The sequence below is a fragment of the Plectropomus leopardus genome, chromosome 24 (assembly GCF_008729295.1).
Source record: "Plectropomus leopardus isolate mb chromosome 24, YSFRI_Pleo_2.0, whole genome shotgun sequence".
Classification (NCBI taxonomy): Eukaryota; Metazoa; Chordata; class Actinopteri; order Perciformes; family Serranidae; genus Plectropomus; species Plectropomus leopardus.
This window is the reverse complement of record NC_056486.1, coordinates 14,413,341-14,437,526: the sequence shown is the minus strand read 5'-3', so window position 1 is coordinate 14,437,526 and position 24,186 is coordinate 14,413,341. Positions and strand designations below refer to the sequence as shown.

Sequence of the window (24,186 nt, the reverse complement as noted above, 5' to 3'; positions counted from 1 at the left end):
AGTGTTGTGTCCTGGGGGACAGTTGTGCAGTATGTTTTAGGACTTTGGCCCTCTGCGAAAGAGCCAATGATATTTCAAGGAGGCCAAAGCTGTCAGAGCAGGAAGTGGTCACAGCTGTCACCCCTCATAAAAAAACCCCAGTTGCTCAGATTACAAAAGACTTTCATGGACGAGGAAGCCAATCAGAATGACGCTCTGAAAGCCAGGATTTCATGTCTGCTATTGACTCAATGAGTCACGCTTGTAGGTGGTGGGAACTGGTGGAGGAAGTGTTTAAAACATTTAACACACCATAGCTCAGGGATACTCAACTTACGGCCCCAGGGCCAAATCTGGCCCTTGATAGGGTGCTGGATGGCCCCACAACAAATTCACAATAATAAAGTGATTTAATCTGGAATTGTCTTTGCACTTATAGTACACAAAAGGTGCCAGAGTGCAAAAATAGCATCAAAATAGAGCTTCTTTATCAAAAATGTGCCAGACAAGATCCCCCGAAACCCCCACCTGAGGTCCAAGCTAAGCCCCTAAAATCCCAGAAATCTTGTAAAATCATCTAAACATCCCAAATACTAGAAAAGTCCTTAAATCCTATAGACATGTCGTATGGGGCTGCTGCGATTGGCCCCTGGCCACCTGTCACTTTGCAAAAGTGGACCCCAAGCAAAGCAAGTTGAGTATCCCAGCCATACACTATTTACTTACGAACTAATTGTCAGTCAGCATCTTAGTGTCATGAATTAATATGAAAACTCTACTTGTATCTGCGGTGCAGCTGATTTAAACTGCTTCATCTACTGAAGGGTGACGTTAGCTATAACTATGCATCATCTTTCATAAACTCATGAGTTATAAGTCATCTTCATCAAGTCTCGCATGCCTGGAAAAGTTATTAAACAAAAGGGTAAAGAAATTTGTACTAAATCAGTTTTGGTTAGTGTGCTCAGACAAAAATAAAGAGCCTTTATGACCCAGATTGTCTTGTTTGACAATATATGTATTTCAAAAAAACATTTTTTTATTGCTTGTATAAATATTTTCTATATAAAATCACATCTCATTTCGCCCAATTAGCACATGAAGGCGTTATAAAATTTGATGTACAAAATTTTACACAAACTACATACAGCATCTCATTTGGAGCGCGGGTTATATTTTATCGAGTAAACCAAATGACGAGTCTATCTAAAAGTAAACACTGGAAAGGTCTAAGGCAAGCAGAGGATTGGCACAAGGCATAGGGTGAAATAAAAAGTCAGTCCAAGCTCTAATCTCAGTAATCTCTATCATATTTATGATACGGTATTTCTTCTAAAAACACATCTGAATCTCTTTGTTACAAGGTCACTTTGGTCATTTTCAATATGGACCCTATTTAACCATATTTCTGTTTTCATGCGAATGATGAGAGAACATTTTTTGTGCTCTCCAATACTGGACCAATTACAAAAGTTCTGCTAGTCAGTGGCACTAAAACATGGGAAAATATGGTCCAGGCTGAAATAGTTACCCTTTAAGAATTATTGCCCTCTCTGTCTTACAGCGTCCGTGTGTTATCAGTATAAAATATGGCTATTCGGCATGGACTGCAGGAGTCAGAGGAGTTGACTGAGGTCTCAGTGTCTGTGTTTGGCGTAGAGCTACATCACCTGATCAGCTGTAGAGTTTATTGTACTTATTGCTAATATCCTCAGAGTCACTGATGTCACTGAGGGAGCACAGGCTGCTCTTCAGGGTGCTTCCTGTTCCAGCTTCAGTCAGACCTGCCGGGAACAAGACAGCTGCGTTTACTTTACTGCTTTACAAGAAAAGTCCAATATAATATTCATCACACCATATTACTGAATCAAAAGCATTTACACTTAAACATATTCTGCTGTAAAGATCGTAACAGATGTGGGACTGACCAGATTTGGGACCCTTTCCTGTGGAGGTTCCCCAGACGCTGGTGCTGGGGGAGTCCAGGCTCTTTTTCATTGGTCCAGAGCCCTTAGGCGCTTTAGACATTTCCTGTTTGTCCTCCAAGGAGGAGACGACCCACTCGCTGCTCTCCTCGAGATCCGTGTACTGCCGCCACACACAGAAACATTATATTTATGTTTTACCATCCACAACAACCTGCTTCAAGCTTATGCTGTTTCTCAGTAACAAATAATAATATGAAATGAGCTATAGCAACACTGTGCACCAAAGTTATGCACTGATGTGGCATTATCGAAGTGAATCTCACCGTGAGCTCCTGAACCTCGTCCTTCCTCTCTGGTAGGATGCTGACGCCCCCTGCTGGTTTCTTTGACACTCTCTCTGTAAACTGCTTCTCCATTTTTCTGGCCAGGTCATTGATTCTGTTCTCTGAGAGAAATAAACACAGTTTCCATTTCTAAATAACATCTGATGACTTATCAGTGTGATTTTTATAGGCCGTGTTTACATAGCAGGGAAGTAAAAACAAACAAACTAATAGCAAGTTTCAATGTTGAAAATAACAGATTTTTTTAAGGATTGACTGGAACCCTGAATACATACAACTAACCTCAGCAGAAAAATCTATACTAATATCTAATATTCCATATTTACTAATAAGACAAACATAGTAAACACATGTTTTCACTATCATCACATGTACCTGTACCGTGACTAAATAAAGGGGAGTTATTCTGATGGATGGTTTGAGCTGGCAGTGTGGAGCACTGACTCACCTTTGCCAAAGCTTTTCTTCTCCAAGTTGCCGTTCTGGTCTTTGTGACTCTGGAGACGTTTTGGGTCGATCTCCTGCAGCTCGCTGACCTCGGACCACTCGTCGTCCTCATCACTGTCGATCTTTGTGACTGCTGTCTTGGTCACGCCGCCAACTGACCCCCTGACCTGCTGGGAGTTGGAGGAGGATGAGTGCCTGGCTGGAGCCTGCTTGGACTGGACCGGACTGGGTTTGCTTGATCTGATTTGGACCTGGTTCAGTCTGGGCTGTGGTGATTTGCCCCTCTGGTGTTTCGGGGGCTGTTCTTCCTCCATATCTGTGTCCTCTTCGTCAGATTCCTCATCTGAACTGAAAGGAGGGGTCCTGAAGAGTCACAAAAAGAACAGATTATACCCAACATTCATCATTTCTCTCAAAGCTGTTCAAAATATTAACCATTTCTGATTTCCATTAGACCTAATTCATAACCAGAATATATTTTGATTGTTTCATTATTTTTCTGGGCTTTTTATGCCTTTGATTGGATTTGAAAGGTCAAGCATAAAAGGGGGGAGCGAGAGGGGTGGCGACACGTAACAAAACGCCGAGGCTGGACTCGAACCCGTGGCTGCTGCGGTGAGGACGCAGCCTCTGTACATGGAGCGCCTGCTCTATCACGGAGCCTCCGGGCTGTAACCCTTCATGTGCTTGTCCCTGCAAAGTTCTTTCATTACACAGCTGCACAGGCATCATGTTTTGAGGTCTTGAGGTGTGAAACTGGCGGTGCAGATTTCCCTGAATTTCGATCTGTGCTTCCATTTTACACGTGACCCCATACGATGTTCCTGAAAGCATTCACTGGTCTGGCGCTTCTGAAAAACTGTAGCTCACAATGAACGTTCACTGTTACATTCATGGTTTACTGCTAACTGGACATCCAGCTCAGCTGCCTGTCCCCAGTGCGCACACACTGTCTCTTTCTCGTCACTCACCACATGTACCACACTGAACTGTTCTGTAGAGGCTGATACACTCCTCTGCTTTCTAACAGTGTTTACCTTTTGCTTGTGGACTGACCCTGAACCACAACAGTTTTTGACCAGAGCCAATTTAAAAACCTGAACATCCAATGTAACCCTTTTGAGTTCGGGCAGAAAATCAAAGGTCTATCCAAGAAACACGTTAACATCAATTAAATATTTGTGGATGACCACGAGGTTGTTTTTTTATTTTAATTTTTTTTTCTTTACTTGGCTGTGAAGGTCCTCAGAGCGGTCTTGGTGTTGGGTGTAGACGTCTTGGGTTGGGTGTTGGTCTTTGTCCTTGGTGCCGGCTGAGGGGTCTTGGACTGTTTGACAGCGGGTCCAGACATCACCTGGGTGGCCCTGGAGGGCAGGCTGCCGGAGCGAGGACGGATCTGCAACACTGCACGCAGACAGAAACAAATAATACAAACACAGTTAGCAGTCAGTCACTGACGGTGTGTCAGAGCTTTAGCGAGCTTATGTGGCGGCAAACGAGCTTTTCAGATTACACTGATACAGTGACATGTACACAGTCAAAACCAATTACAAGCTGCCAATGCAAAAGTGGGTCCAGTCTGAAGTAGTAATGACTGTGGGCAGAGTAAGAATATAGAGATGATCTCATGTGCTAAGAGGCTTTCAGATGACTCACCTTGAACTGATCTGGATCTGGCTTGTGACTCAGGAGCAGGGTCGCTGCCTCTCCTCTGCCGTCCCAGCTTCTTCTCCACAGTGCTGGCGATCTCTTCCCGATGGCGCCAGTAGTCAGGCAACCCCCTTGCAACGCTCTCCCGCTTTGAATTCACCTTGGCCAGGATGGAAGTGAGCTCTCTGTCCTTCAGACCACTCTGATCCTGAGAGCAGGCAGAGGAAATAACAAAGCAAGTGGAGTCAACGCTAGTAGCTAGTAGCTAGTAGTAACGCTAAAGAGCATTTTCTTTTAGATTCTGCTTTGTTCAGTACTTCATAGGCTTACTCAAAATTGTGGACTGGAGGAGACAAGATGCAGCAAAGGACCACAGGTCAAACCTGCTGCAGCTGCAGTGAGCTCAAGGTGAACTACTGGACGCCCAAATTAATTGAGATTTTAAGTGAGATTTGTCTTAAAAATTGCAAACTTACAGGCTTGACTCCCAGGTTCTCCAGCTTGTCAATAAGAGCTTGCTCCAGATCGGGCCGCATCTCTTTCTTGATGTTGGGGTTCTTCTTCAGAGCGCTGCTGGTCCCCCTCGGTTTCCTCTCCGGTGCAGGCTCAGGCTTCTTCTCCACCGGCCTTTTCTCTGAGAAGCTGCTCGAGTCTGTAAAACAAATCTCACTTTATAAGCCACTTATGGATAATCACTATCTAAAAACACATGCGGCAGAGAAAAAAAAGGGAAAAAAATGAGCATGCATTTGCCAACTTTCAGCAAGCTCCATGCCAGAGGTAGAGTCTGGTAAATGGATGTGACTGCAGTGGGGCGGGCAGAAGAGGAGAATGTCTACAAACAAGGCAACGAGATGACGGATGGATGCAATGATCAGCGATGCTGACATTTCAAGCGTCAACAAAGAGCTTACTTTTCAAAAAGTGTGATCTCAGTCCTGACACACTCAAAGAAAAGGCCGCCCACTACAGACTGATGCATCCATGCAGACAGCATGCAGTCGACTGGCTCTGTTGGTTTGCCTGTTTTACCTTTCTCCTCCTCTGACAGCTCCTGTATAGGGTCCAGCTTTAGAGCAGAGACTGGCTCCTCTAATTGGACAGCACATGAGGTCAAAGGTCATGAAAGGTCATTAGAAGTCAGATAAATCTGTGTTAAAGGATGGCGGGGGGGGGCTAATGTGGTGTCAGCACTGCTTCATTTAGAGTTTGCTGTCTGAAACAGCATTATGGAAATCCTTCATGCACAAAAGCACATGCTCTCCATCTCTGGGAGTCATCATGGTATATTTTCTTATGATAGCTGCTCTCTGAACTTACCAAGTACCACTCTTTTTGGTTTTGGCTCTGGAGCTTGTGCGCTGATAATCACTGAAAAACAGAGAATAATATGAATGTGTAGGATCATACAAGCAGTTTCCTTTAGTGAAAAACTTTTATGATGACAAAGTAGCTGACATTCATACCTGGCACTTCCACTATTTTTGTGGGTGGATTGGAGGAAAGATTCCTTATCTGCAATTTGAAAAAAAAAAGAGCAGTTATTACATTTGGTCTTTTTTTTTTGAAAGAGGATTCATTTTACAGATGTCAAGGAGGAATGGAACAGGAAACAGCAGCCGCACGTGTTAGCAGTAACGATGGGAAAATGTGGAGCTATTCCAGGAAAAGCATCAGCTTCCTGTTCGCTGAAAATCCCATCAAACGTACAGTATCATCATGTCTCAATACAACACAATCTGAGTCCATGCAGCAAATAGAGGAAATCCTGAACAAGCGCTGACCCTCCGCCTCACTTCCTCTCCCCACATAATCACACTGGGCGCTGATGGCCGTGTGAGTCGGTGCTAACCTGCTCCCTTTGAGCCTTGATGATTTGCTCCTTCTCCTGCAGCCTCCTCCCCATCTCCTGCTGCCTCCTCCCCATCTCATGCAGCCTCTGGATGCTCCCCTGCTGCTCGGACACAGTCGATTGCATACTGCTCAGCTCGTTCAGCAACTGCAGCATGACGGACAGAAGACACAGCTTTTAACAAAAGCTTGTTAAATATTTCACGTGCTTAAAACGGCACAATAATTATGACAAATGCAAAAACATACCTGGTTCTTTTCAGACTCATGTTGGGCCTTTATTTCCTGCAGCCTGGATTCCCACTTTTTATCCTACAAGAGAAGATTTTGTGCTCAAAATAACTTCACTTACTTCGATGTTCTTAAAAATATCTCCCCCTTCACTGACCTGTTTCCTCATTTGGTGCTCCAGCTTTTGCATGGCTTGGACCTGCATCTCTTTGTAGTTGTCCAGATCTCTCTCTGGCTGCGAGTGAACAGGGCTAGCTGTTTTTTCCTGCCTGGCTGTCTGATTCTGATTTGCTTCCTATGAATGAAACAATGTGTCAAATAGTCAATAAAAAGTTATGCTGGAGACCAAACGGAGGTCGCGTAAATACGCTATTAAAAAGCTACTTAAGGGTTTATCAAAGTATTCTTTTCGTACATTGAGAGCTTGAATATTTCGGGTGTAAAGAAATTCTATCTTTCTGTCCATGCGCGCCATCTCCTCGGCCTTAAAGCGCTCCAGTTCTCTCTGCTGGTCTCTGTACATGGATTGCTGCTCCTTTTCCTGAAATCACAACAAAAACAAAAAGAGCTCAGTCACTATGGAACCACAATGACTGGCAGAGTGTAGAATCTTTTTTAGGATGCATGTTTGGCATCTCTGCTTTAAAAATGATTAAAAATAGCATCAAATAAATTTACAGTCAAATCAATTAATGATTTCAGCTTTGTCAGAATGGCCCGGGTTTCCTACCTGAGTTGTTTTGGCCTGCAGGTCCTGCTGCTGCTGAACAATCTGCTCCTTCAGACTGCTGATCTCAGATTTGAGATTTTCAATCTGAGATTTCTTCTCACTGTCAGACCGCAACTCTGGTGGAATGAAAAGGGAAAAAATATATAAATTATGTGAAACAATGTCAAGTGAGGAAATTCTTATTTCACCTGCAACTATATCTCCACAAGACTCCATCCTCAAACTGTGTCATTTGTGATTTATCTGATCCTACCTTTAGTTCATGTATTCTCACTCTCTCTCTCTCTGTCCCCGTCTGCCCAGCAAACCTTTCTGACTTGTTGACTTACCGAACTCGTACTCGTCAGGGTGGCGGCGCTGCATGTGATTCTGGAGAAACGTGGAATTGAGGAAGGATTTATCACAATGCGGACACTAAAAGAAACAAACAAAATATGGGTGTTAATATATCTGCTAATGTATATTCAACAGATAAAATAAATCTCAAGCACTAAATATGGTGACTGTGATTCTTTGTGGAAACAACCTGCCCTCTCCCTCCCAAACTCAGACCAAACTATGATTCAACTGTAAAACAGATAAACCAATGCTCTGTTTCTGCTTTGCCTATTTCTCGCCTAAAATGGTTTTAGGAAAAAAAAAATCACTTTTTGACTGTTATAGGATCAATAACATGACATCTAAATTTTCTGTCCAACTGCAATTTTTACGGTTAAAGACAAATTTAAATGCAAAAAAACATACCATATATATATAGTACCTTTCCCATGTGTATACTCTTACATAAACAAACAAAAAAGACATTACTTATTTTTAATTTTCATGTATTTTAAGTGTCAAAATATCATGTCGTGCGACCGTCCTGCCATAACTTCTGTTTTGAAAACTTCTCTGAAATATCTCTAAATTTCTTCAAATTCAGTTTCTGCCCAAACTGTTTTGCAGTTCTGTACAAAATTGCACATACACATTTTTTCAAAGCCATGGGAAAAAGGCGGTGAGCGGTGAGAAGAAATGACCCAAGAATTAGCAATAAATTAGCCAAAAGTACTGGAAAATTACATAAAATTGGTAAAAATAAATAAACAAATAATAAAGATGAAAAACAAACAGAAAGGGAAAAAACTCATAAAAACTGGGAAAAGAAAATAATAATAATGATTCTGCAACATAATGTGAAACATGTAATTATCATATGTATAAATATAGATTTTCCAAAGCTTTTTAAAACCGATTTTCTAAATCTACTCATTTTGTGCAATTAATGGAGCATTCCTTATCGAGTTGCTTATTGCCTCATTGCTTTTTCCCATGTTTTTGAGGGAAATGACACCAATTTGCTCAGATTTTAAAGAGTTAAATGCTCGTGACAGGCTTCGGAAAGCAGCACAACAAAAGTGATGCTCGCTTAAGGAGATGGAACCATCAAATATTTCAAATTTTTGCTAGAAAGTTGACAAACTCTCAATCAATTATATATTTTTTTCTTCTTACAATCAACAAATCAGCTGATTGTTTCAGCTATACACTGTGTGCACTGTGTGACATCTGCTTTTCTGACTTGGACAAAGCCTTGGTCAACATAAAGACAATGATCACGCTCCAAACAGGAGCATCGTCTGAGTTTAGGCATGTGTTCCCAAACAGACAGATAGCGTGAGTGATGTTGATTAGCTCCCTGCGGCAGGCGTCCTCACACTCCAGCTCACTAACACTTAACAATGAGAATAGATGCTGCATACGCGCTACACACACATACACACACATCACACGCTACATTTCACTCCGCTGCTCATTGTGCCACTGACTTCATTCAATGTTAAACCTGCTGCTACTGATATCTTGTCGCACCATATGGCAGCAAAGATCTGATGGCAGCCATATGACTTGGAGAAGTGTGCTGCGACAATGAGAACGTCTGTATGTGATGCAATGACATTAGGGTTTGGAATAACTGTGGAAATTGGGAGCAGAATTAAATTATTGTTCAAATGAAAGCCCTGTGTGTGTGTGTGTGTGTGTGTGTGTGGACTCATGCCAAGCAACAAATGCCAAAGGTCCTCACACCACACAAATAAACACACAGCCTCTCTATCAATTATTGAGCCACCTCTGTTAGCTGAGCTACTAGCGCACACCTAGCAACCACATGCTGTCATGACACACTATATCTGTTGCCTTGGTAACTGCTTGGCGAGGTCAGCGGCAGCCGTACACTTGAGGAACAGAGGGAGATTTTTGATTTGTGCTATAAATAACCTAATGGTAAGGGAGCTACGCTATCAAGCAGAGACATATTTACAGGTGAATGGATCCAACAGATAAACCAGTGGTGTCTAATGTACAAAAAGTCTTCCACCATCCTAAAAAGCATTTTCATTACCAATTTTGTGTGTCTCACTCTGCTTTACTTGTCATCATGAAGAGGTTAAAAGGAGGGTTTTGATCAATCATTAAAATAATAATAATAAAAAACCGGTTATCAATTATTTTGAAATTTTACAATGCAACTTCAGAGAAAAAGTGATAGATAAAATCCTACTTCCCATCTCTGGGTATTTTTAAGACTTTTGAAAAACGGATTTAAGACATTGTAAAACCAATAGGGGCCTTATTTTTAGATTAATTAATTCAGTGCCTTATAAGACTTTATAAAGATCCGAGGGAACCCTGACGGAGGACAAAATGCCCTAAAAGGACATGTATATATGAGGGTGAAGGAGGTAGGAGTCAGCCAGTCATCTTGCTTACTGCTCTTGTCACCCTTTTGTAAGTGGATTAAAAAAAACCTAATTGCCACCAAATGACACCATCTGCTCTGCAGCTCAAATCCTATTCTTCCTGTCTCAAAACAAAGCTTATTATGACCGGACCAAAGCAAGGCAGCCATGGCAGCTTTTACAGTACAGAGCACTCATTTTTAAAGCAAAATATCGCTGTGCTCTGATAGTATTTTCCCTCCAACCCTGATGTGAAATGCACAAAGCCGGAGCTGTGAATAGATCTTGGGAACAATGACACAGAGGGGGCCCTGGATGGGAGGAGCGAAGGGGAGGGGGTGATGGAACTAGCTGCTTGCCAAACATATGTGAAATGCAAATGGTAACCGATATCCCCCAGAGGGTGAGCGTTTAGTGTGTCAGCAGTACCTTCTGGCTGCTGATGATCCGTGGTGCGAGCATGGACTGCTGGGTGCGAATAATCTTCTTCCTCTCCTTGAGCTCGTTGGTCAGCGTCTTCACCTTCTCCTCCAGCTTCTTCTGCTGAGCCAGCAGCTGCTCGCGCTGATTGCCGGCGTTTGCCAGCCTGTCCTCCGCTGCTTGCAGGTTGAGGGTGAGAAATTCCTGGCAGTGGAGGAGCCACTCCACTGTGAGCTGGGCCAGCCGCAGGAGCTTGATCAGAGCTGGATCCACGGGGCTTTGGCACCGCTGACATCGCTCCCCATCCAGGCTGCAGAAGGTGACGCTGCTGATGTGCTCCTGAAGGGCGTCCACATCCAGCTGGCTCACAACAAGGTCTATGTCCACTGCGTTGATGCGCCGCCAATCCACACTCTCCCTGCGCAGGCGGAACTTGAAAGGGAGGACGGTGGAGGCTCCGCTGGATGGAGTCATGCTGGGTGCAGGTACAGAGTGGCCGTTTACAGAGGGCTGGCTGAGCGGGGAATTCAGGAGAGATGGGATCCCCGCTGATGAATGGGTCCCCTGGGTGTCACCAGTGTAGGGGTAGTATGCTCCGTTGTGAAATGGCTGAAACAAAGACAAAAGACAGATTTTGAATCCTCATCAAGACACAAATCAATTCACATTAGCATCACATGCCCTGCATACACCACACAATCACAGGAGGAGAGAATGATAGAAAAGACAGCCAGCAGCATCTGCTTTAGGTAACACAGCAGAGCACAGATTTCACTACTGACGAATAAATTTCCATCTACCTATAATGCTGTCCTGATGCAGCCGTGCTCTGCTTACCATCTTCGACTGATTTTGCCTTCATGGGAAGAAAGAAATCGACCCGTCGTTTCTCTCCGGTTCCGCCCCCTTGCAGGCAGCTCGCGACAACGCCGAGCGTCCGCCACGTTACTATGGAGACAGAGACGAGCGTCCCCGAGGGGAGAAATGTTATCAAAACACTGCATGCAATCAGCAAATGTTTCCCTACATCGTGTAGGAAATGGTCTATCTCCTGAGGGAAACACAGAAACACACCTTTTAGTCCTTTACTTGGATTAAACGGCGTGTAAAAACAGTAAAAACGCAACCTAACGTAGCTGCACGAGGACGTTCAGCGAAAAATGGTTTCCTTGCTAAGAGCCGCTAATGTGTCGGCATCACGTTTCCGAAACAATCATTTCATGTCGAGGCAAGCTTTTTAATCCCCTTGCTTGACCTCAGTCCCAAACAATAGCACACATGCTTGAACTTGTCTGAGCAACCGTTAAGATGTCTTACTTTGAAACACAAAAACTTTCACAACATGTCACACAAGTAACGCGGTTACCTCGCTTAACCGTTACCTCTTCTTACACGGCTAGCTAACGGACATTTTTTTTAGTCTACGAGTTTTAAAGCGTTAAAAAAACGTAACTAAAGCAGTATTATGCATCACTAACAATTGTGAATTTTACATTTAGAGTTCTAAACTGCTAAAGTGCATTGAAACAACTTACCGGAGTGTTTGTGTTTCTATTTCATAGCCTTTGAAAAAGTTTTCTGACGACGGCACCCCAGGCGGTTTGAGGGTGACGTAGCTGCTGGGCTCCACATTCCTAAATCCCTGCTTTAAAAAAAAAAGGCCCGCCGTGAAGCTTCCTGCAATAGAAGCATAAATTTCCGGTGTGTACCTTCAAACTAAAACGTCATGGATAACAGACTGAAAGATAAAAACAAAATTCAAGGACCATCTTTATGGGTTGGTGTCGTTTTGAAAAAAAAAATGCAAATAAAAACGTTTGAATTAATCGCACAAATTTACAGATGTGCAATATTCCACAACAATGCAACTGAGATGAACTATATAAACACGAGGAGTCATATGCATCTCATTTCCGGTGTTATTGTGGTGCATTGACGCAGCTCGCAGAGAAGGAGGGGGATGGGACCGCTGGGCTGGAAAACGGGGGAGACTGAAAACAGGGATGAGGGAGAAGGAGCCGAGGTTTTAGGTTTTTAGTTCCCACTTATGATCACGGAAAGAGAAATAAAACAAGACGTAAACGTTGGAAGCAGAGTACATGTTGAAACACCGAAATAATATCAACACAGCTAGAGGGATGCAAGAGAAGATTGGGAAACTTTGCGACATGATACAGAAGGTGTGCCGGGCTTGTTTTAGAGCTCCACCTTGTGGCTGAAATTAATATTGACTCATCAACACCTATTTCACATTGGGGCCCAATAATAAAATGCTGTTACTTTTTTCAGTTTTTTATAATAATAATAATAATAATAATAACACCAAACAAACAAAACTGTAGCAGTGAGGAAAGCATTCATATCCTTTTTTTAGAGAATTGTTTTTCAAAATTTGCAATAACAAAGACAGGGATGACATACGAATAGGATAGGAAGGTAGGGGTGGGTACAGATTAATAATGTACATAAAATGAATATAGGGAAAAACTGTTAACATTGAAAATTGAAATAGAGACATTAACTGTGGATGTGCAGGGAGAAGATGTAAATAGTTATTGTTGGGAGGCATCTTGTGGAGCTGGTGTGGGCCAAAAAGTATTTGAGTCATAATAATATTTGCAGCAATATTAATAATATAAATTTATAAACAAGTTTTAGGGCCACATTGAGGAAAAAAATGGTGACCAGTTGACCCGTGCTCTCACCTGTTTTTTAGTTTGCTAGCAAGATGTTTATTTCCGTAATACAATATCCCTTTTCTTGTAAAGTTACAACTTTTTTCTTGCAAAATTGTGACATTATACTCGTAATATTGCAACTTTATTGTGATAAAATACAATTTCTTTTCTCACAGAATTACTATTTTTTTCTCTTAAAATTATGACTTTATTCTCATCAGATAGATTATAATAATCAGCATAAACCACCATGTTCTGAATAGACAAACTATGAACACTAACAAAGAGTGACATTTGCACTTTGAGACATAAAACGGCTCAATTAAACTGCAAAACCACAAACTACTCAGTCCATCACCAGGCATGATGGGAAATGGGGCGTTGGCACAACACGGCCTACACATAGACTGTCTATGAGCCTACAGCCTAAAATCTCTAAAACGAGGATGATCGTGAATAAAATGAGGATTTAGTCAGACATGATTTTTTTGGAAAACTTTATATTTATCACGTTCTTTGTAACTAAATCAAACACGTACAAGCTGTCTTTTGGGACACTTTGACGTGCAGCTAAACTAAGCTTGACAGTTGCGCTGCCATGGAGCAGACTTGTTCGGCAGCATAAGTTACCATGGTTACGGAGCAGAGACTCACATAAGCCACGTTCATGGAACAGATCTCTCACTTTAACTCGTGAGACAGGCTTTTCCCTAATCCACCTTGAAGGAATACCCCCCCTGTATTTACCCTCTACCTGAAACACTGGGTTCTGCAGGCTGGTAATGACTGTTACAGCTCTGTAGCTGCAGCTTTTGATACTTTCACAGTATTGAATATGGTACCTATAGCAGTACCTATACCTGCATTATGATAAAAAAAAAGGCATGACAATCCGTCTTTTTTTTTTTTTTTTTTTTTTAAATATAGGACATTTGTTTTTTTGTTAATGTCACCATTATGTACAGCGTAGCCTCTAGTTCAGTGAGTAGAGTGTGCACCCCATGTAAGCTGACTCCTATGCGGTGCGCCAGGGTTCGAATTCGAACTCAGCTTGAGGCCCTTTGCTGTGTGCCCTCCCCATTCTTTCCCCTTTTCCTTTCACTCTCTGACTGCATGAAATTAAAACAAAAACCTGAATTCAAGATCTTCCCAATGTAAAAGAACGGAGCAATTATCGGGAAAATGTACTAAAAACTACAGTAGATAACTTCTGTTAAAAAGGTTTTTGTCATTTTTGCTGAGACTGTCACTTTATCCTGACAGTAATACATGAGACAGATAATCATTGAAAAAATGAGGTTCCTCTGGCTCCCCCCAATGTTCCTAATAGAACAGAGCGCATCAAGTCCCACCCTCACCAATGGGAAAACAATAAATTGCTCTCCATTGACTTTGTATGGAGTGAAGGTGCCTTCTTGAAATTTACGTCTGCTAGAAAACAAAAAAATGTTTAAAAGCTCTTGTTTGATGACATGCACTAACGACAATGTAAATAACCCACAGCTAGACTTTCAGAAACCTCTAGCTCACCAGGTAGAGTGTGCATGGCTAAGGCCTCTGCAGCAGCCCAGGTTCAGGTCTGGTCTGATCCATTCCTGCACGTTAGTCCCTCTTTTCTTTCCCATCTTTCCTGTCTATCTGAAATTATCCTGTCAATAAAGGGAAATAAAAATAATGTTTGAAAGAAAGAAGCTGCTGAACTGAAAAACTGACAATATGACAAAATATGACAAAATGTTAGTGTATAAAAGTCACCTACTGCAGCTTTAAATGATCAAAGTAAGGTTAATACAACTAGGGGCCCTTCAAAGGGTTACAAAACAAACCCGAGGGATCATAAGAAAAACAATGGTGTGGAAAGTTTGAAATGTAGTGGAACAAAAAGTTCAATATTTCCATTTTTTAAGTGAGCAGCAGGAACATTATTTCACCAGTGGAGGTCAGTCGTGATCTGATGTGAGCTCTGTGGCTTTATTGTAGAGGAGTGATGGTGATTCCCCCCTCCCGTCTTCTCTCTCTGTCAGAGCAAATGCTGCCTACTGCTGCTGTGATGGAGAGCAGCCGCAGGAGGCGACAGTCTCTGCTTTAATGGGGAGCAGCGCTCAGCGGGGTGGATCCACACACACTTGTCTATGCACGTACGCTGCTTGTTTTCAACAATCAGTCTTGAAATTTTTCTTTCGATGTTTCCTTTAAGCATAAAATTAAAGAATGATTCACATGCAGGATGAAGCAAGCGCTGGCTCAGCAGTAACACAAAGTGAAACAAAGTGTGAAGATGGGTGGAGAGCTCCTTTTTTCCTTCTTTTTTTACATCACACACGCTGTCAAGAAACAACCTGCATGGGCACATCCCAGAGTGCTGAACTCTCCATCAGAGTCCCACTGCTGGAGGAGGCTGACTGTGTGCCATTTTCCCGTCCAGTCCCCAGACAGCTTCAGTCGAGTCCTGATAAATAGAGATTTTAATTCCTCCGGACAGGGCCTGTGACTGTCAGGATAGCCTGAGGCGGGCAGGGGAGACTCTCCTCACAGGCTGTGTCCGGGTAAAGACAGGCAGCTCTCACCAGTGGCATCACAATGAGGCGCTGAAGTTCAGCTGTAGGACAAGACGCTCATGTTTCCCGACACAAGTTTCCCCCCTTCCTCCGTGTTCCCACTCTCACTGTAGCCTCCAGGCCAGAGTTATGATGTTTACTTGAAAATAAAAATCCACACTTTTTGATGAGAGTTTACCAGAGCGAGAGACACACGCGCGGGCAGAGAAGTTGCGGCGTTGCATTAGTCATGCAGTAAAAAGGAGCAGGGGTGTGTGGAGGAAGAGGAGCGGACCTCTTGAGATGAGTAAGCACAGCCCTACACTCAATTTACTGCTTGATTTATGAGTTCATTTCCTGCGCGAAGTTCTCAGCGGGGGTGAGGTGGTATATCTTTCCCACTATAGGTAGCAGTGGCTCCACTTCCCAATCCCCCATGAGACCCACTTTCACCACTCTGGGCCTTAGTGGGACTATAAATAATGGCCGCTGTAACAAGTACACATTGAACACAGAGAGGAGAGGATGCTGAAACATCTTTATTCATGAAGGAGGTTCTTATCTTCCCCGGCAAAGGACGAGATGGATTCAGACCACTCTGCATACTGAAGTGCTGCGTACAGTCAGACTTCCTGTGTTTCTGCTTCCAGATAAGCGTCTGGAGATGTTTTGATGAGAAGGGGAACAGAAACCTTTGTTACAGCTGATTTTTCTGTATCTGTGCGTGCACATGCATTTCATAAATGAGGGAGGGATTCATTTAAATATAGTGACTTTTATCTTTTAAAACAGTTGAATCAGATGCAGCCTGAGGACTCGTCCACATGTACACAGATATATTTGAAAACACAGCTTTTTTTCTGTGTTGTGGCCCTTCGTCCACACGCACACTACATTTCGGGTCACTTTCAGTAAAACTGCTTCCAGGATAAAGATTTTCTGAAACTTAATTTCGAGTGTTGAGGTGTACAAAGGGAAAGTGCTAAATTGGCGGAAAAAAGGTCAACGAGGGCAAACAGTACGGGACACACCAGGGCGACTAGGGCCAGGGACGCTCAGCACTGGTCCAACGTGGGTGGACCATGGCTGTATTATAGGGAAGTGTGGACGCAGCCATGGGGGCAGGGCCTCGTTCATTCCGAAGAGAGCTGCTCATTGGTGCATGAACCAGGAAAAAGCTCTTTCTCCGAGTGTAGAAGTATGTAAAATAACCAGATCTACTGGCCCCTAAAGCATCCACACTAGAAACTCACGGCAGCCGATTGCAGCCGAGTGTGCCCGAGCGGGTAACTATTACCGGCGGAGCGACTGACTTTCTGATTAGTGACTCGCAAGCTCGAATGGTAGTCTAAAAAATGTAACCTTGCAGCTCTTGCAGACTTTACAAATGTTATCAAACAGGGGGGTTTAAATCTAGATCGTGAAATGAGTCGTTTCGTGGGGGTTTTGGCGCTCCCAATTTTTTTTTTTTTTTTTTTTTTTACTGATTTACAGACATCTTTTTCCCGATGTATGACAATGGGAAAAAAGCCTCTCTGGGCCTACGATTATATCCATCTGTTGGTTTGACATGCTCTTGACAGCGCTTCAAATGTGTTTATACATCTTTTAATTGGACAGAGGTTGGTTTTATAACAATGCTTGATTTTTGAGAACCAATTAAGGGAAACCCCGTTCTCAAAAATACCCTTGTTCACGCGGGGGGACTGCCTATTTTTTTTGACGGCCCAAAATCCTGAAGCCCCCCATTAGTCCAAAAAATGTCATATCGGACCAAAAGCCCATTTCTCTGACAGCCTGTTACCTACTGCTCCAAAGTCTCATTTCGACAAAAACACACACACTACCTGCAGTTAGACGACTGAATGTCCAGAGAAAATGTGCGCATTGTATGTTTCTGTAAACCACGAATATGTTACGTTTGTGAACAATGTTGTAGTGAATGTATGGTTAGGTTTAGGCTCAAAACTCATTTGGTTATAGTTAAGAAAAGATCATGTTTATTGTAAAACACCCACGTTTGGTGGCAATAGAAGTCAGTGGGGGGTGCGTTGGTAAAAACACCTGGGATCAGTGGCTCAAATGCAGCTGGGAAATCTCGTGAAAGGTCGATAAAAATACCTGCAATGGGTTGCTGAAAAGCCACTGGTACACTAAAACTAACTGCAGTATGCAGCAGTGTATTTTGGGAGCTATGGGTGTTTGTTGTGATAAAGGGCTGTCAGAGAAGTGGGCCTCTGGTCCAATGGGACATTTTTTGGACTAATAGGGCTTAGGAAATTTGGTCTATTGTAAAAATGGCTTGTCACCCTTAGAGGAGGGGTGCAAAGTAAAACGGTGCCACAATAACTTTGTCAAAAGTGCTTAAATGAGTCTGCAAGGAGGAAAACTATGGAAGATTTAAAATGCCTAAAAAACAAATTCATGTCACAATTCATTCACTTATTCATGTCAAAAAGCTATTTGCCATTTAACATGTTTTTCATTCCATTATGTCACAGTACCAGAGTTCCCACACATTTTCACTGACACAATTTCAAAGCTTTTCCATGACTTTTCAAGGACCCATGATATTTTTTTTATACTTGCCTCAATTGCCTGGTGTTTTTCAAACATAATTTCAGCTAGCAGGCACACGTGAAGACAGAGACCGGATGAGGGGAGAAGATGACATATCAGAGCAATGTTACATCAACAGCTTCACAAAATTAATTTTCAGCTGTGCTACATTACGTGGAAGGTTATCTCCACAAGATTACTGTAACAATTTCTTCAAACACAACAGAATTCCATGACTTTTCCAAAACTTTCAATGATTTTTAACTGTATGAAACCTGGATCAACATTTATTTTCTTGTGCTGCATTCAGATGCTTTCTACGAGTGTTTGATTTTAGAAAACTGTAACTGTAACTGAAAAAAAAAGGGAAAATATTGAAATAAATATATTTATAATTAACATAATTATCTATTTAAAATAATATAATTCTGGTTATGTCCATGTTATTTATTTCATTTTTCACTTTCCTTTCTTATGTTTAGGTAATCGTCTCTTACTTTTTACCAATTTGTTGCAAATATTTGGGTAATTTCTTCTCAAAAGTTGCTTGTTGCCTTCTTCCCATTTTTGAAAGAAATTTGCTCAGGTTTCAAAGGGTAAAGGGGTAAAGGGTTTCGTTTAGTTTTTCTTATTCCATGACTTTTCCAGGCCTGACAAATGTGCTTGTGAAATTCTAACCCTTTATTATTTTGTTTGATTTGAGGCATTTTAAATCTTCCATACTGCAAAGTCTGACAGGCTGGTGTTTTGTTAACGCTCACAGATGTGGGTGCAAGGCAGTGCCAGCTCGCTCCCTTTTTACACGACTAGAATCCAGACAAATGGAAGTGTCATCTCAGCGAGAGCGCTCGCCACTGCCTGACCAACTTGAAGCCGAGCAGCAATCTAGCCCACAACTGCCCACCGGTTTTCATCTCAGACACTTTGTTGTCTATTTTCAACGAGGCAGCCGCAGGGGTCACAAGTGGTGAATCAGCCTTGTGGGAAGGAGAGATGAAAGAGCGCTGCGGTGGGGAGGGGAGAAAGAGAGAAGCATCCCACCGTTTCCTTTCATTGTCCCCTATGAATGTTGCACAGGTCAGAGGAGGTACCGGCACCAAAGAATTATATATAGCAGACAAATGACGAAGTTTGCACTGATTTTTTTTCCCTTGTCCTCCCACTGAGCTGCGAAGTTCGGGCTCTATAGGGCAAATCAGCCACAGCAGCAGCAGCAGCAGCAGCAGCAGCAGCAGCACATCCTTCAGAGGGAGCACGGGTAATGGAGATCGAATATGTGGAGGGAGTACTGTATGACGAATGTGCTCATGGGTATAAAACTTAACTCAGACTTTATTGTAAGGCAGAACCGTACTCTGCGCATTTCCTCCAGGAGCATCTGATGAATTCAGGTTAATTGTTAATGCGTCAAACTTTTTCACATGGAACACTTAAGGCTCTGGCACGTTTGAAAAGCTCTGGCTCCTACGTCGCATTTAACGTCACATGAAGCATACAACGGACCTTGCCTCTCTGTCCATGATGGATACCACTATGTGTGTGAAGCCAGCAGTCCGCAGGAGGTCCATATGCGCCGTCAAATGCCAAACACAAGGGTATTTGATTTAAATTCCTCTTGTAACTGCACACAGTTTAAATATTCCATTTCACCGAGAGATACGTCACAGTGCAGAAGCTGAAGAAGCTCTAGCTTTTGTTTTCAGGCGTTTAAGTTGCCAAATTTAGCGAGAATGTTGCTACATTGGCAAAACTGGCTGTAGCACTCTCTTATCATTAATCTACACCCAGCAGTTTAGATAAGCTAACAATTAAAGCTACAGTGTGTAGGAATTAGGGGCATTCATTGGCAGCAGTGGAATAAAATATTCATAACTATGTTTTAATTAATGTATAATCATTTGAAAATAAGAACTGCTGTGTTTTCCTTACCTTAGAATGAGTTGTTTTTATGGAGCAGGTCATTCATGGAGTCCACCATGTTGTTCTTCAGTAGTCATGCACAGACAGACAGAACACTGGCTCTAGATGTGGTCATTTGTGTCCATTGTAGTTCTCCTTAACGTTTGGCACACAGGAGAGCTCTGCAACCCCACTGCTCCATTTCACTAAATCCCACACAGTGGACCTTGAAAGACAGGAAGTAGGAGAAAACAGAAAAAAACAACAAATTGTCACTTTGACAGTTTTTGTAGAGATTTAAAAACCAAGATAAAATGTCTTGACAGCTTTAGAGGTGCTGGTAATAAATGTATCACTCTAAAAGTTGTTCAGAGGGATCACTTTTAGAGCAATTTGATGAATGACTGACAAACGATGACGCTTGCAGGGGCGTTAGGGCTATAGAATGTCGGGATGCACGATAATATCGTCAGTATCGGCAGATACTGGCTTGAAAATGAAATATTGGAAAGCGCCCTGATCAATATGTGTTTTGTATTTTGATTTCTGCTTGCAAAAGTGACATCAACCCCGCACATTACAGGAGTACATAGATATAGTAAATAATATTTATGTTATGAAAAAGATTACTTTCTCCCTTTGCCTTCAGAGAAATAATAAACAATTATAATGTTCTATTCTAACTGCTGTTCTATTTTTCCTAAGTCGCCACCTAAAATATTTTACAGAACTTTTATATGTACACTTTGTCTCTCCAGAATTGTAAAAAGTTCTTACATTCTGGAAAATCTGACAGTAGGGGAAACTGAACTGTCTTGATTTATGTTTTGTACCATAAACTGCTGTCCAGAAAAATAATTAAAAAACAAAACGGAACACGGGAATCAGCCATCATGCTGACTTCTGTTGACATCACAAATCAATATATTTCTTTTTGAACTAAAAAAGTGAACATGGACAAAATATTAACCCTAAGTTGATATATTTTTCTTATTTTACACAATAAATGAATATTACATACTTTGAAAAGCCTTGTCTTTTATGTGTTGCTGCTGGTGAGCATGCATCTTAATTCCACAACAGAGGAGACTTGATGATCACTAAAATTAGGTGGGGATAAAGATGTATTTATTTACATCGGTATCGGTTGTTGGCCAAATTAGTTGTTTTTATATCGGCATATCGGATAATCCAAAAATCTAATATTTGGCATCCCTAGTGCTATTGTTCACCGGTGTGGATGCTTACATCATTAAAATGACCACTGTCAGTGTGGACGGTCACAGACAGACGTGAAAGTTATGTGACTCTCAGCAAAAAACAAGCCAGCCCAAGTGTTCAAATACTCCTATAACAGCACTTTTGCATAAAATTTTTGTGACAAAATCTAGAGAAGCCTCTCTGTGTCTCTGCACTCGCCGTTGAAGTCACCACTTGTTTTAATTGCTGAAATTCTCGGTGCACTTCCCCAACTTGTATTCACATGTACCTGTGTGTGAATGACGTTAAAAACAGCACTGCGCTATTGAAAGGAAACAGACAAGGAGGAATTTAATTCCTGTCTCACACTTAATCAGGCGCAGCTCCACGCAGCTAAAGTAGCACCTTGTTATGACATTAGCATTTAAAGGAGGCATTATTTCTAGACCATTGCTCTCCTGATTTCTTACCTGAAGGATCTAATTATACTTTCCTCTTAGTATTAAGTTACAGGATAATTAGTGCACTGCTTTTGATATACCTGAACTGCGGGGAGGAGTGTTTTAATGTGAGTTATGTTGACTATAATGTTAATACCAGCGTTCCAAGCAGCTACAACCTACGCTTTACAAATGTTGCCAAAATTCAGTTAGGACCATGACAGGAAGTGTTTGCCGTCCTTTGGGTAGCCCTATTAGAGACTAAATGTTACTTTTGACAGTTTGAACAAATGAGGGAGAAAGCAGGAAAAGAGGAGAGAAGATAACTGTCGCTCTCTTTGAGCTATGGCAGCCATCCAGTATGGGCCTCCTTTGTATTCAGAGAGCACCTCGTTTTTGTGTCAGTGCGGGACAAGAGAAGCACTTAACGTGACATTTAGAGATGCTCAGAGATTCTCTCTGGAGGCCAGAGGGAGGGAGAAAAGAACCAATGATGTTATCGCAGACATGTGTTTTAAATGCCAGGAGGGGTGCTTTGCCAGAGAGCTTTGGCCACAAAGATAAGGGAATAACCCGGGCCCTCTGGTCTTGCACCTCTTGCACCGGTTGTGGGGCTCACGTTAAGCTTTGTCTGAAATGGTTTCATCTCTTTTTCTATCAGATATGATCTTTTAAGGCTTACAGAACAATCTTCTTAGATTGTACATTAGGGCCGCTGTTATCCGTAGAAGAAATCCACACATGCACGGTGCATTTTAAATAGTCGGCCACAGGATGGGACACACAGCTTTATGAGTGGGCGACAGAAGCTTTCTGGGATTCTGAATCTTAACCAGATGGTCGTAATACACATCTTAACAGTGGATCACAGCCATTTGAAAGACTCGCAGTCCCCTGAATAATGTCCAAAAATCTCCCTGCTATTAAACTAAATATCTCTTATTGATGTGGGTTTATCCTGAAGGGACCTCCACAACAAGGCAGCATGAATATTTAACAAGTGAAGAAAGGTCAGGAAGGAAGGTATGGACGCTGATCTAATCAATCATCATTTCTGCGTGAAATGTGTTCAATTAATGCAAAACTTGTTTACGTGGCCGCCAGATGCAGACATTACAATAAAAATATATTTCTTATCAAACAAATCCGCGTAATGAGTGAATGTTTTGCAATTCAAATGTGCCCCATTCATCCATCTTTCTTCACGCGGCCTATGTAAGCATTTGTACTTGTGCACGAAATGCCGTAGCGCTTGATGCAAGGTCTAGCGACTCCTCCATACCCTCCTATAAATCAGGCAGGGAGTTAGATGTATGAAGATCGAGCTGCATAGTGATGAAGCTGCTGCGCGGGGAACGGAGTTTAGGGAACAAGGTTAGCTATTCATCACAAGACATCCTACCGACAGATCCGGAGAACTTCCACAGACTCATTTTTCCATTTGTCTCCCCGATATGGTGACTCGCTCCTGTAGGCTCTTTTATGCTTCATCACAGCCTCAGACACCTCCCTGAACAGTTTTCTTGGAAACGGCACCTAATGTGGGAGGAGAGCACAGCAGAGGCATCACAACATTAATACTGTCACTGCTGACAGCTGGATATTGTGGATTGGTTTTACCGGTACGAGCTGGGGAGGAAAGCTGATTCTGTTTGATCAGCATTTTTAAAAAAAAAACTGGGCATCATGCAGCAACGTTCTCTTCAGTTTTGCTTCTATTTTCTCTTAATTTTATGATGAGAAAGAAAAATCAAGAAAAGTTAAAAATCAATCAAAATTTTCATGACTTGAGTGCAAAAATTGTAATTTGTCAAGTAGTTATTTAATAATTGTAGTGGAGTACAATACTCCCCTCTGAAGTACAGAGGAGTAGAAGTAGAAAGTGGCATGAGATTGAAATACTATGAAGTAAAATTACCTCCAGTTTGTATTTAAGTACAGTACTTGAGTAAATGTACTTAGTTACATTCCAGCACTGGTCAGCAGAGGGATGCACAGAAATGACAGTAATTGGGATCAATGCAACAAGTATAAAAGCATTTCTTTAGCCCTGAAAATGAAAAAATCCACTCATTATAATTACTCTGAAACATGATCAAAATTAGAATTCTTAAAATGTTCCTCAAATGTAAAAATTATTTAACACAGCGCTGAAAGAAAATGTTTTTCTGTTATCCTTGTAAGAGTTCTCTCCACCACTCGTAAAATGTTCCTCTTACCTTTGAGAAGAGAAAAAATGAGAAAACATTGGTGAATTCTAAAAATCAATGGGGGTACTAACATAAAAAGAACAAATCGTGGATACAAGAGAAAATGCGTTGGTATATTCTTGCATGAAGAGCATTAACTGCTCTCATCATATTCTACCTTTTCTCATCATCTTGAACCACTGCAATTTGCCAAATGCTCCCTCGCAGACCCTTTTTCTCACTCCGCCACATGCTTATATTCTGTGTGTTTACTCAAGGAGGAATAATCCATTTGTACATTTCTCGCCATCTGAGGGCCTCTTGAATATTTAAGGCTTTGATGTTTGGTTGTCTAATGCAGTAACCTAAGCAGCTTGCCATAAC

General features: G+C 42.0%; 1 protein-coding gene across 3 annotated transcripts; it reads right to left on the bottom strand.

Annotated features, from left to right (window-relative positions):
• Positions 1–1,026: 1,026 nt before the first annotated feature.
• dzip1 (DAZ interacting zinc finger protein 1) lies at positions 1,027–11,907 on the bottom strand. Of its 3 annotated transcripts, none has more exons than XM_042513333.1 (19): positions 11,836–11,907; positions 11,101–11,248; positions 10,310–10,909; positions 7,490–7,574; positions 7,161–7,276; positions 6,846–6,971; positions 6,588–6,725; positions 6,449–6,511; positions 6,201–6,347; positions 5,815–5,863; positions 5,669–5,719; positions 5,381–5,440; positions 4,825–5,000; positions 4,355–4,556; positions 3,928–4,102; positions 2,700–3,061; positions 2,231–2,352; positions 1,908–2,067; positions 1,027–1,763 (listed from the first exon to the last, which is right to left on the bottom strand). In XM_042513333.1, exons 3-19 carry the CDS (start codon positions 10,772–10,774, stop codon positions 1,654–1,656), a joined length of 2,607 nt encoding a protein of 868 aa, XP_042369267.1. In that variant the 5' UTR covers positions 10,775–10,909; positions 11,101–11,248; positions 11,836–11,907; the 3' UTR covers positions 1,027–1,653. The 3 variants fall into 3 exon arrangements, with proteins under 3 accessions (XP_042369267.1, XP_042369264.1, XP_042369266.1); XM_042513330.1 differs by having other exon boundaries at positions 11,138–11,248; XM_042513332.1 differs by lacking the exon at positions 5,381–5,440 and having other exon boundaries at positions 11,138–11,248.
• Positions 11,908–24,186: the final 12,279 nt, after the last annotated feature.

Coding starts and splice junctions, on each gene's coding strand:
- dzip1 (XM_042513330.1), bottom strand. Junction 5,441..5,668: donor ACCAAAAAGAGTGGTACTTG/GTAAGTTCAGAG, acceptor CTGTCCAATTAG/AGGAGCCAGTCTCTGCTCTA. Junction 4,557..4,824: donor AGAACCTGGGAGTCAAGCCT/GTAAGTTTGCAA, acceptor GCCTGCTCTCAG/GATCAGAGTGGTCTGAAGGA.